This window comes from Macrobrachium rosenbergii, chromosome 35, assembly GCF_040412425.1.
Source record: "Macrobrachium rosenbergii isolate ZJJX-2024 chromosome 35, ASM4041242v1, whole genome shotgun sequence".
Lineage (NCBI taxonomy): Eukaryota > Metazoa > Arthropoda > Malacostraca > Decapoda > Palaemonidae > Macrobrachium > Macrobrachium rosenbergii.
The window spans coordinates 1434409-1446622 of NC_089775.1; the positions used below are offsets into that span (position 1 = coordinate 1434409).

The 12214-nt window shown below is 37.9% G+C and overlaps 1 protein-coding gene across 35 annotated transcripts in view; it reads left to right on the top strand.

The window, feature by feature from the left end:
• Fas3 (fasciclin 3) overlaps window positions 1-12214 on the top strand; it is a 597052-nt gene that overhangs the window by 555180 nt on the left and 29658 nt on the right. For all 35 annotated transcript variants that reach the window (XR_010858302.1, XR_010858304.1, XR_010858303.1 and 32 more), the window contains 3 exons: window positions 6832-6971; window positions 10182-10356; window positions 11352-11539. Coding sequence is in view for 32 of the 35 variants with exons in the window: in XM_067134010.1 (XP_066990111.1) it covers window positions 6832-6971; window positions 10182-10356; window positions 11352-11539 (503 nt within the window). In the remaining 3 variants the exon portion in view is untranslated. The remainder of the gene's footprint in view (window positions 1-6831; window positions 6972-10181; window positions 10357-11351; window positions 11540-12214) is intronic.

Sequence of the window (12214 nt, forward strand, 5' to 3'; positions counted from 1 at the left end):
GCACCAGACGCCAAATGCCTGTTGTTATGAGGACCAATGAAAGCGTGCATTTCCGATCACGCTAAGTGTTAAGCAAGGCTGGATTGCGTCAGAAACTGGGAGCCAATTTTCGGGGAATGTTTTTCCAGCCCTGCACTTAAAAGTTGAGGAAGACAGGAGCGACGGCAGTTAGTACATGCGATGACGAAAGGTGAAAAGTACTGTCATTTCAGGGAGAGAGAGAGAGAGAGAGAGAGAGAGAGAGAGAGAGAGAGAGAGAGAGTTGTTTTAGATTGCAGGATCATTTTCCCTTGTGTGTTCTCAGGAGAGAGAGAGAGTAGTCAGTAATTGTTTGGGTGAAACATAACATATTGAAGTGATAGCTTTGTCTAGAATGTCCTGAGAAACATATATAAATAAGAGAGAGAGAGAGAGAGAGAGAGAGAGAAGTTAGATTCAGTAGAAGTGAGGCAGATACCTAAAGGTTAGGTTTGAATTATGTAGAAAGTGCAGCGGGTTGGAACCCGAGTTCTCTACCATTTAGGTGGGCTTCTCCTGTCGAGAATCGTCATTTCTACCAGTGGGTGTCACTTGTTCACTTGTTATTTTTGGGGAATGACATGTTTCTGTGCTCTGGAATCCCTGTTTGGGGGATTTTTTTTTATATTACACGTTTACTCTGATGTGATTTTTTGGAGGGTGGTATTAACACCTGGGATTTGGTTGGAATGTTTGGGAATTGTATTTCTTGATTTTTTTTATCAATGCTTATAAATTTTAATTCTAGTTTTACTGTCAAAAATTTTTTGTTGGGGGAAGATTTGGGAATTGTATTCTTGTTTTACTCTATAAAATGATTTTTTGTGTGGGGGGCGTGTATCAATGCTTGGGATTTGGTTGGAATGTATGGGAATTGTATTCCAATTTTACTGTCAAAAATTTTTTTTTAACACCTGGGGGTGGGTATTCCACTTTTTACTTTGTTTTTTCTTTTTTGGTGTATTAGCATCTAGGATTTGGTTGGAATATTTGGGAATTGTATTCCAGTTTTACTCTCAAATGTTTTTTTCTTTTTTGGTGTATTAGCATTTTTTTTTGAATTGTATTAGCACCTAGGATTTGGTTGGAATATTTAGGAATTACATTCCAGGTTTACTCTACAGAATGTATTTTGGGGGTGTATCAACAACAAAGATATTTTTGTTTCCTTATTGACATTCAAGAATTTTATTTTTTTAATACAATTTTTTCTATAACCTTTTTAAAAACAAATTCCCAGTAAGACAAGGAACTAAAACTAGTTAAAATGGGATGCTTGTTTCTGGTTAGAATGTGTTGTAGGATGTGTACCTGTTCATCATTTCCAGGAAGAGTTCTTTTGTCCACCCAGTGTATATTTAGGAAGCCTTTTTCTCTGTACTTCTTTCGGTTTCAAGAAGCATAACTCATTCTCCGTGAATTCTTGGATATCCAGACATTGTAATTGTCTAGATTAGTAAGCAAGTTAGTGTTATACACCCCATCCCCTCCCCTTCCCCCAGTCCATAATAGTTATTCCCACTTCTAACTAAATTACATATGATTCCCCAACTTCCTTCCAAATTTCCCAGTTTTTAGGGCTGTTGCATCAGGTGAAATTATTGGTTTTCCTTTGGTTATATTATTTTTGGGACACACACATTATATATATATTAAACATTATCGACTACGCAATTGTTCTGTAAATTCTACAGCTACCAGGTGATGGGGACAGTTAGCCCTGGAAAGCTTGTGACTTTTCCTGAATAAATGTCTTTGCTAGAGATTATTATAGATATATATATGTGTGTGTATATAAACATAATGGTTCAACACCAGTGCCCCTTAGTATGGAAAGTATTACACAAACTGTCTATATAAATACTTGAATTCAATTTCCTAACATTCTCAGAATTAACAGGACAAACATAGCATCCTCTACTGCACTAAAATCCAATCACAATAAAAATTAAACATGGAATTGCATGGGAAACCAACAGGCATGCAAGAACTTCAAGGCCAGTTTAATCATTATTCACAGTAGACTGGTGTTTATGACTGGGTAGGTTTTCGTAAATCAATGAACGTCCTATATTTGGGACGCAAATGATTCACGTCATACAGTATTATTTGATATTTCAATTTATTTGATTTTTATTTTTCTGCAAAGGAAAACTATTGTGTCGGCTTTGTCTGTCCGTCCGCACTTTTTCTGTCCGCCCTCAGATCTTGTAAACTACTGAGGCTAGAGGGCTGGAAATTGGTATGTTGATCATCCACCCTCCAGTCATCAAACATACCAAATTGCAGCCCTCTAGCCTCAGTAGTTTTTATTTTATATAAGGTTAAATTTAGCTATAATCGTGTTTCTGGCAACGATATAGGCCAGGCCGCCACCGGCCCGTAGTTAAAGTTTCATGGGCCGCGGCCCATACGCCATTTACCGTGACCACCGAAAGATAGATAAATTTTCTGTGGCCTTGATTACACGCTGTGCAGAAAACTCGATTGCGCCGAAGAAACTTCGGTGCATTTTTTTACTTGTCATATTTATATTTTAGTTCTTGGTGGCACTGAAGAAAGGCAGGTCAGAAATGGTGCCCAGGTTTGACCCAGAACAACACCCCTTGTGCTCTATAATCCTATAATCTTAAATGGGATTGGTCTTGCCAACATAGGCTACACCAAAGTTTCCATACACTTACTTGTAGGTGATTTTCAGAGGACAAGTAAGCTCGTAGTTGATCATAAATTTAAATTTTGAAATCACTACTGGTACAAGTATTGTACAAGTATTGGTTTACAGTGATGCAAATGAATCACTAATAGTGTGAGAATTATTATTATTATTATTATTATTATTATTATTATTATTATTATTATTATTAATCAGAAGATGAAGAACCCTATTCCTATAGAACAAGCCCACTGACTTGAAATCCAAGACGCTTCCAAAGATTGCAATTATATTCATTCGAAAGAAGTGACAGAAAGTAATTGGAAATACAAAAATGAGGAGACGAGTTATTAGAAAAAACAGATCAATTAACAAACAAATCAATAAATAAATAAAAACTGTTACACCAGCAAACGAAAAAGCCATTAAAGTACACTTCAGTCAATCGTATTCCCAGATCTGAGTTTAAAGTTTGTCCTGACATTCTTTGGAAGGCTGCCTCCCGAATTATTGAGAGGTTGATGCATCATGCATCTGGCCCCGGTGCGTGCGTCTCTCTCTCTCTCTCTCTCTCTCTCTCTCTCTCTCTCTCTCTCTCTCTCTCTCTCTCTCTCTCTCTCTCTCTCTCTCGTACCGTTGTGACTCGCGTGGCTGAAATCTTTATATGCCTCTAGGTTGTATCGGACGAGTCTGATGTTTTTCAAATCAGGGGAAAGATATCCTTTTATGTTTGATGGAAAAGGAATATATATATTTCTAAACTTTCTAAGTAAATTATTTATTTGTTATGCTTTCTCTTTCCTTTCTTTTTTTTTGAATGATGTATATGTTTGAAAATTGTTTTTTTATACTTTTTTTTTCGACATATTTGTAAGATTTTCGTGAATCTTTTCTTCTCGTTTTAAGTCAAACTTTTGGCTCTCTCTCTCTCTCTCTCTCTCTCTCTCTCTCTCTCTCTCTCTCTCTCTCTCTCTCTCTCTCTCTCTCTCTCTCGTCTGGAAAATGTTGAGGTCGCTTCACGTCACGTTTGTAGAACCTAACAGTAAAGAATTCTTGTATGCTGGAATGTCATAAGAATTTTATTAGCAAGGACAAAAGTCTTATAAAGTTAATATTATTTAATTTTTGTTGCTTCATAGATACTTTTCTCTCAGTTTTGTCAAAATGTCTTGCAGAGTAGCCATCACTGTTCATGCATATGTATATAAATTATCAGTGTGTAACATTTATATAAGATAAATCAAAATACTTCAATACTTACATTCCAGTCTGCATAAGTTATACAGTTATGTCTCACCTTGAGCTCATAATCAAATAAAGAATAGCAATATTTCATGAGAAAATGATTACTGAATCACTTACTCGATTTGCGTTGCTGTGTATCTGTTTTGGGACATTAAAACATCAATAACTTTGCTCAGTAATAGTTTATGTTATTTTTATGGTTATTGATTTAACTGAAGGTTATTGGGGAATATTTTGACTGGGCGTATTCAGTTGTTTGTTGGTTATTGATTAATTTTTATATTAGTTTTATCGTGCATATAATTATTTGCAACAAGCCCAGTAATGTATTACTTTGGAAATCAGGTGTGAGTATTATTATTATTATTATTATTATTATTATTATTATTATTATTATTATTATAAATTTGTAAATAAATATTCAAATAGCATAGAAATGATTGAATAAATAAAGTGAGGAATGTAACAAATACAGGTAAATATGTACATGAAAAATAATAATTAATACCTTGACTTAAATGTAAGGCTCTGGTCTGTATTTTACCACATTCTTGAATACTGGTGCGTTATATGCACCATTATTGAGAAATCTTAAGAATGACATTTTAGTGGAATTTCGCAAATAAACCACATCCTTTGTGAGAGATATTCTTCCATATTCTTATTCTTTCTATTGTTGTCGATAATGTTCTTCAGAATGTGTGCATATCCTTCAAGAGGAAGGCCAAGGTGACCTAGAACGTAATTGAAAGTTTCGTCTCAATTTCTTGCTCCAAAAAAAAAAAGAAGTTTTACACCTTTTCTTGCCCGGAAACCTTTCTGAGTTTACTATGCTTTCTTTGAGCAAAGATGGATTAGATTAGGCCATTCTGTCATCTGTCACCTTGCTCAAGGGAAGGGAAGTTTTACACCTTCTCTTGCCCTGAAACCTTGTTGAGTTTGATGTGCTTTCTTACCGCAAATAGAGATTAGATTGGGACATTCAGTTGTCTGTCACCTTGCTCAAGGGAAGGGAAGTTTTACACCTTTTCTTGCCCGGAAACCTTTCCGAGTTTATTGTGCTTTTTTTACTACAAAGATAGATTAGATTAAGACACTCAGTTGTTTGTTCCCATTGCCATCATTCATTCACAGGCACTCAGGTCATGAAATCATGTAAATGATAATTGAAGATGTATCAGGAATTTTATGTTTTTGTTTTGATTCATTTTTTTTTCACTGGACATGAAAGTTAAATTTTATGAATTAAGTGGCACCAGGGAATAATATTAATGACTTTACCTTGATTTACTTGTTTTTCTGGACATGAAGGTAAAGTCTATCATTTAAGTGGCGTCAGGGATTCATTTCTATGTCTTTGTACTGAACGTGAAAATCATATATCCTGCGCAGATCTGGTCTTGACCAGAATTTGGAAGGATCACAAGGATCTCTCACCTAGTGTACTCCTAGACGACAGGATATTTCAAGGACACGGCTCCTTCTCATCAAGGATATCCTGTTTTTTTTTCCTTGCAAGATAGAAAAAAAAGCTCTGACTGTGATGCTGTGAAGATTGTGCTCGTTTGAGCTTTTTTTTATATATATATCTGTCAGTCTTTTTGTTTATTTTCTATCTATCCACGTATACTTTACACCCACACGTTTATTTTTATTCTGTCTCTAGTTATCTGTCCCCCGTAGGGGGGGAGGGCTAGTGCCGTCAGTGGCATCACTTCAGGTTCTTTGCAGCCCCCTAGACGCAACCCTTACATTCCTTTTACTGTACCTCTGTTCATATTCCCTTTCTTCCATCTTCCTTTCAACCTCTCTTAACAATTGATTCATAGTGCGACTGCTTTGAGATTTTCCTCCTGTTACACCTTTCAAACCTTTTTACTGTCAGTCTCCGTTTCAGAGCTGAATAACCTCGTAGGTTCCAGCCCTAGGCCTTTGGCCTAAACCCCATATTTTGTCCAGTGTATGTATGTACACATTTTTTTTTATGTGTCTACATATATACTACACACACATGTTTTTGTGCTTGCTTTTCCAGTTTTGGGATCTATCTATCTATCTATCTATCTATCTATCTATTTATCTATCTATCTATCTATCTACCTACCTACCTACCTACCTACCTACATACATACATACATACATACATACATACATACATACACCACCCACCTGTTATTTTTCCATTGGTTCCCCCAGTCGCTGGGAGAAGCATAGTTCGGAAATGCTGGGGGGACCACGCCCTAAAAAAAAAAAGGGGGACCCAGAATATGGTGGAGGGAGAAGGACCAGGGACAACGCCCTTGCCCCCAGATGGTAGCTGCTACCTGTGTTCCTAGTGCTCCAATAACTAGTTTTTGGGGGGGACCGAGGACTAGGCTATAGTCTGTAGGACGCACGTAGACCCCACGACGAAGATAGGAATATATGTGTGTGTTTTATACATGTGATAATTATTGTTTTGTGTGTTTATTGGTATTTGTAAGAGTGGTTTAGTATTTGGAGGATTTTTAGTGGTCCTGTAGGATTTCCTTGTAGGATTGTCTACAGTTTTTTGCAGTTTCAGAAGCTGTGAAGTGAGGTCTGTGAGTGATTGAAGATTCAGGTGGCCATGTTTTGTGCTGTGTCGTACACAGTCAGATTTTTTTATATATATATATATATATATATATATATATATATATATATATATATATATATATATATATATATAGAGAGAGAGAGAGAGAGAGAGAGAGAGAGAGAGAGAGAGAGAGAGAGAGAGAGAGAGAGAGCCAAATTTGTTTGTTATGTACATGTTCATAGTTACAGTGTAAATAAAAAAAGTTATTTTGATACTTATTACATATTGTTGTTGTTATTATTATTATTATTATTATTATTACTAACACTTCCTCTTCTTCTCTTTCCTGCAGGAGTCCGTGGCTCGGATGTGGCCCTCCTTTTTGACAGCGAGGAGGTCATAGTGAACCCTGGCGACCCCTTGAACCTTGACTGTGGGGTCCAGGGTGAATTTCGTTCCTGCGTCTGGGAAACTGCAAGTGCCACTTACCAGGTGAGAGAATGGGAGAGTTATGCTTATTGATATTGGTGTGAGGCCTTGTAGGCCAGGGGTAGTGTTCCTGCTTTTGGGAAACTCTACAAGTGGCATGTACCAGGTTAGAGAATGGGAGAGTCATGCTTATTGATATTGGTGTGAGGCCTTGTAGGCCAGGGGTAGTGTTCCTACATCTGGGAAACTACAAGTGGCACGTACCAGGTTAGAGAATGGGAGAGTTATGCTTACTGATATGAGAAACTTCTAGTTCTCCACACAGGGAAAGATTATTATTATTATTATTATTATTATTATTATTATTATTATTATTATTATTATTATTATTATTATTATTATATAGACTTACTTGTGAGGGTGAACATTTTATGGAAAGTATTGCTCTCATATCTTGGTACAATTTAATCATCAAAGATGGGGGAAAACAACATCATATCAAAAGACAACACAAAAAAACAACACTGTTTTTAATCTCTTTAATGGCGCCGTGAAGAGCAATACTTCTTAACCGCTACAACTCTCTCTCTCTCTCTCTCTCTCTCTCTCTCTCTCTCCAAATATTATAGAGCACTGAATATACATGGTTCCAGTTAACGTGGGCTATTGGGGGCGGGGGGAGGCCCAAATTTAACGTCATGTTTGCGTTGTGGTCAAAAACACATTGGTTATACCTTTATTGCTTTTAAAAGAGGGGGAATTTTCTCTCTCTCTCTCTCTCTCTCTCTCTCTCTCTCTCTCTCTCTCTCTCTCTCTCTCTCTCTCTCTCTCTCTCTCTCTCTCCATTACAGAAAGGGCCTTTAACACTGATTAAACGCCAGGCAAGCACATCAGACCCTAGACCATAATAAGCCCTTGAGTACCGACCACAAGTTCTTTTTTGTAGAAAGTGTATAGAGTCTCTGCGGTCGGGTTCAGCCACTTAGAACACCATTTAGTTTCTTTTGGGTGGGTTCGATTGGCTATTTATACTTTTGGGGGGTGTGTTCAGTTGGTATCTTTACTCTGGGTTGTGTTCAGTTGGTTGCTATGATGATTCAGGGTGAGTTCAGTTGGCTGTTTATACTTGTGAGGGTGTGTTCATTTGATACCTTTACACTGGGTTGTGTTCAGTAAGTTAATATCTACTTTGGGTAGGTTCAATTTGCTGTTTATTTACTTTTACGAGGGTGCATTCTGCCAAGTCAGTGTCTCTCTCTCTCTCTCTCTCTCTCTCTCTCTCTCTCTCTCTCTCTCTCTCTCTCTCTCTCTCTCTCTCTCTCACACACCATGCGTGTTCCTTGAGACAAGGAGAGGGAAATAATGGTTCCTTTTTTTCATTCCATGATTGTACCTCACAGACAATAGGTATTCGTGAGTCAACAGATTTACCAGTGGCCCCTTCCGTCTGAGAGAATACCGTATTCAGTCATTGAATGATTTCATCTTAATTGTCTTCATGTTTTGGCAGTATTCCTGGTATTCCTGGTATTCTTGTTGTCAAGACAGTCAGGATAAGACAATGTAGCTTGCTTGACAGACTTATTGTCTTAATTTGTCTTTTACTTTTCTGGGAATATGGACGGTTTTGGAGTGGAATGGAATAGGGACGGTTTTGGAATGGAATGGAACAGGGACAGTTTTGGAATGGAATAGGGACAGTTTTGGAATGGAATGGAATAGGGACAGTTTTGGAATGGAATGGAATAGGGACAGGTTTTGGAATGGAATGGAATAGGGACGGTTTTGGAATGGAATGGAATAGTGGCAGTTTTGGAATGGAATAGGGATGGTTTTGGAATGGAATGGAATAGGGATGGTTTTGGAATGGCATGGAATAGGGACGATTTTGGAATGGAATGGAATAGGGACAGTTTTGGAATGGAATGGAATAGGGAGTTTTGGAATGGAATAGGGACGATTTTGGATGGAATTTGGAAGTTTTGGAATGGAATAGGGACGATTTTGGAATGGAATGGATTATAGCATTAAGGCCAGGCACTGGGACCTATGAGGTCATTCAGCGGTGAAATGGAAATTGAGAGTAGGTAGTTTGAAAGGTGTAACAGGGAGAAAACCACAATTGCACTGTGAGATAATTGTTAGAAGGTGGATAGCAAGATGGAAGAAAGATAATATGAATGTAGGTACAGTGAAAGGAGAGAGAGAGAGAGAGAGAGAGAGAGAGAGAGAGAGAGAGAGAGAGAGAGAGAGGAGACCATTGCTATCTAATCCAAACACTTTTGTTCCCACCAAATCGCGAATGAGCTGAAGGCCGCATTTGCATACAGAAACAGCGACAGCCATTTGTATGGCTGAGGTCAGCTTTGGGCACTGAAGCCTGACAGATGATTTGCCCTGGAGAGTAATTAACAGAATGATGGCTGCAACAATTCAGTGCAGCAGAAAGTTAAACAGCGTTGGGTTTGGTCGGGAGTTGAGTGGGTGACCGCAGCGTATGTTTTTGCAGTTTTTTCTTGGGTTTTCAGACCTCACTGGAAGCCTGTTGTGGTTTGATGCAAGTGTTGTGTACTAGTTTTCCGTCTTTTTTTTTTATAAAAGAGGGTTAAATATTTAACTCTATACACCCCAGCCACCTTTTGTATCTGGGTTTGGAGAGAGAGAGAGAGAGAGAGAGAGAGAGAGAGATAAATGAAAGATAAGTGAACAACCTTAAAAATGTGTTTTTGACAAATCTAGGTGCCATTATTTACCCTCTCTCTCTCTCTCTCTCTCTCTCTCTCTCTCTCTCTCTCTCTCTCTCTCTCTCTCTCTCTCTCTCTCTCTCTCTCTCTCTCTATAGATCTTGGGAGCCTGGTTATAGAAATACCTCTACGAAGAGAGACAGAAGTAGGTCACTGCTGGGAACTGAACCATCTGCAACTGTATTTAATCTAACTGTATTTGAGGCTTGCCCTGATTAAATGAGATTCCATTCCAAACACGAACGTGTCTTTTCAGATTGATAACGGAATGAGGGAGGTCTCCTGTATGGTGAGAGAGAGAAGGCGTGCTAATAATAATAATAATAATATCTCTCTACTTTCTGTATGTCCCAGTACCCTCTGTTACTTTCAAATGAACACCATAATCTTTGGAAGCTTGAATTTCAAGTCAGTGGGCCCTCTGGTGGGCTTGTCCCATCTGAATAGGGCCTAAGCCTATGAATAACAATAATAATAATAACAATATAATGTTTCGACAGCAACGAATAACAATGCCTCACCGTTTCAGATCGAGGACGTGTACTCCAATCTGTACTCATGGATGGGGAAACCTCCAGTGGAAGAGAACAATCAATGTGGCATCATCATCAACTCAGCCAACATTGAACACCACGGAATCTGGACCTGTAAAGTGTACGTCAGAGGGAACTCGCTCGTTGGAAAGAAAAAAGTGGTTGTCACAAGTGAGTTTTAGGATTTTTCATTCTCTCTAGAGGTCTTTTTTGTTCCAGAATAATTCTGGAAGACACTTGTGTTGAAATTTATTTCATTAGGTGGGAAGTAATAGCCTATATATTCTTTCCAGAGATCTCTTTGTTCCAGAAATCATTCTGGAAGACATTTGTGTTGAAATTTATTTCATTAGGTGGGAAATAACGTATATTCTTTCCAGAAGTCTTTTGTTCCAGAAATTATTCTGGAAGTCATTTGTGTTGAAAGTAACATAGGTTTTATATTTTATTCTTTCCAGAGGTCTTTTGTTCCAGAAATAATTCTGGAAGTCATTTGTGTTGAAAGTAACACAGGTTTTATATTTTATTCTTTCCAGAGGCCTTTTGTTCCAGAAATCATTCTGGAAGCCATCTCTTTTGGGAGCTATTTCAATTTTTCATTGAGATGTAACATAAGTTTTATAATTTCAATTTTTCCAGAGGTCTCGTGTTCCAGAAATAATTCTGGAAGTCACTTCAATGTTTTAGTGAGAAGTGACAAAAGTTTTATTATTTTTATTCTCTCCAGAGATCTTTTGGTATATAATTTGTCTTTATGCAACGTGACAGTGGGAAGTAACATCCAGCCATTGATTGATTGGTTTGTGTCCCCATTTAATTCCAGAAGAAGAATTATATAATTATTAGCCATGACTATACAACGGGGAACTTATGGCTTCCCGCTGATAAGTGAATGTGTTGTGTACTGTGTAATTTTTGGTTTCTAGACCACATGGCAGTAATTAAGACCCTGTGGCCATTTGTTATGTAATGAGAAACTCACATTGGAAAGAAATTGGCAGTGGCCTTTTATACAGACATGTCAGTAAAATATTCCAGCTTATACATTTTAGAAGAATCAATCTCTAATCTAATGTAGGGCTTCATATTGCATTCATTACGTACCTTTACACAACCCATACATTCTTGATTAACATTTTGACTGACTGCATTCCCATCTATTCCAGTCAAGCCAACCACGCCAGTCTTAGAAATAGAGCAGTCTGGAGGAACCTTAGAAGTCTCCAATGACGAAGAAACGGAGGTGAAGTGTTCTGTGGCCGGGGCAAGGCCGGCCGCTGACATACGTTGGTACCTGGGCGACAAGGACATAACAGTGTTTGCCGCGGCAGACCAGACCCCCAATGGCGAAGAAGTGAGTTATTTTGAAACTAACATTCATTTTTTATAGCAAATTAGTTTTAGAGATGAGGATCCATTTGTATCCTACAGTTACAGGGGCCCACATGGGGAAACTGAGGTATTTGGACTCTCCTTCAAGTCCACAAGATTTTTTACTTATCTGATGAATTGTACTCCTCACCTAACCTAACCAAGTGCTGGGTGTCACTCTGAGAGTGTTCAATAAACCTTCCCTCAATCAAAAGAACTCGTAGAAGTATCGTGGGAGTGAACATCTGTAGTCCCAACGCCCCAACATTCACAAAACCAATTTTCACGTTGGAAGGTTTGAACCTTTAAGGAAAGCACGTTTATAACCACTCACTGAATAATTACGCCTCTTCATTTTTGAAAATTTCACTGTGTCTTCCTGATATGTTAAAGGTGAATTTCACTTTAGCCAGTCTGGGGAATTAGGAAGATTAAAAGTAAATGCCCCCAGGAAAATTCTAAATATCAGAGCTGGTACTAAACAGAAAAAATAACTCCAGAGCTGTTTTGGGGGGCCTTAAATATTAGCTTCTTCAGATCATGTTCAGCCTAAAATTTTTTCTGCAGCAACGATTCTTGTTTGTGAATACATTAACAAATTAAAATTTTAATCTAGAATACTTTAAGGTCAATGGCAATTTGACAAAACTGTACTGAT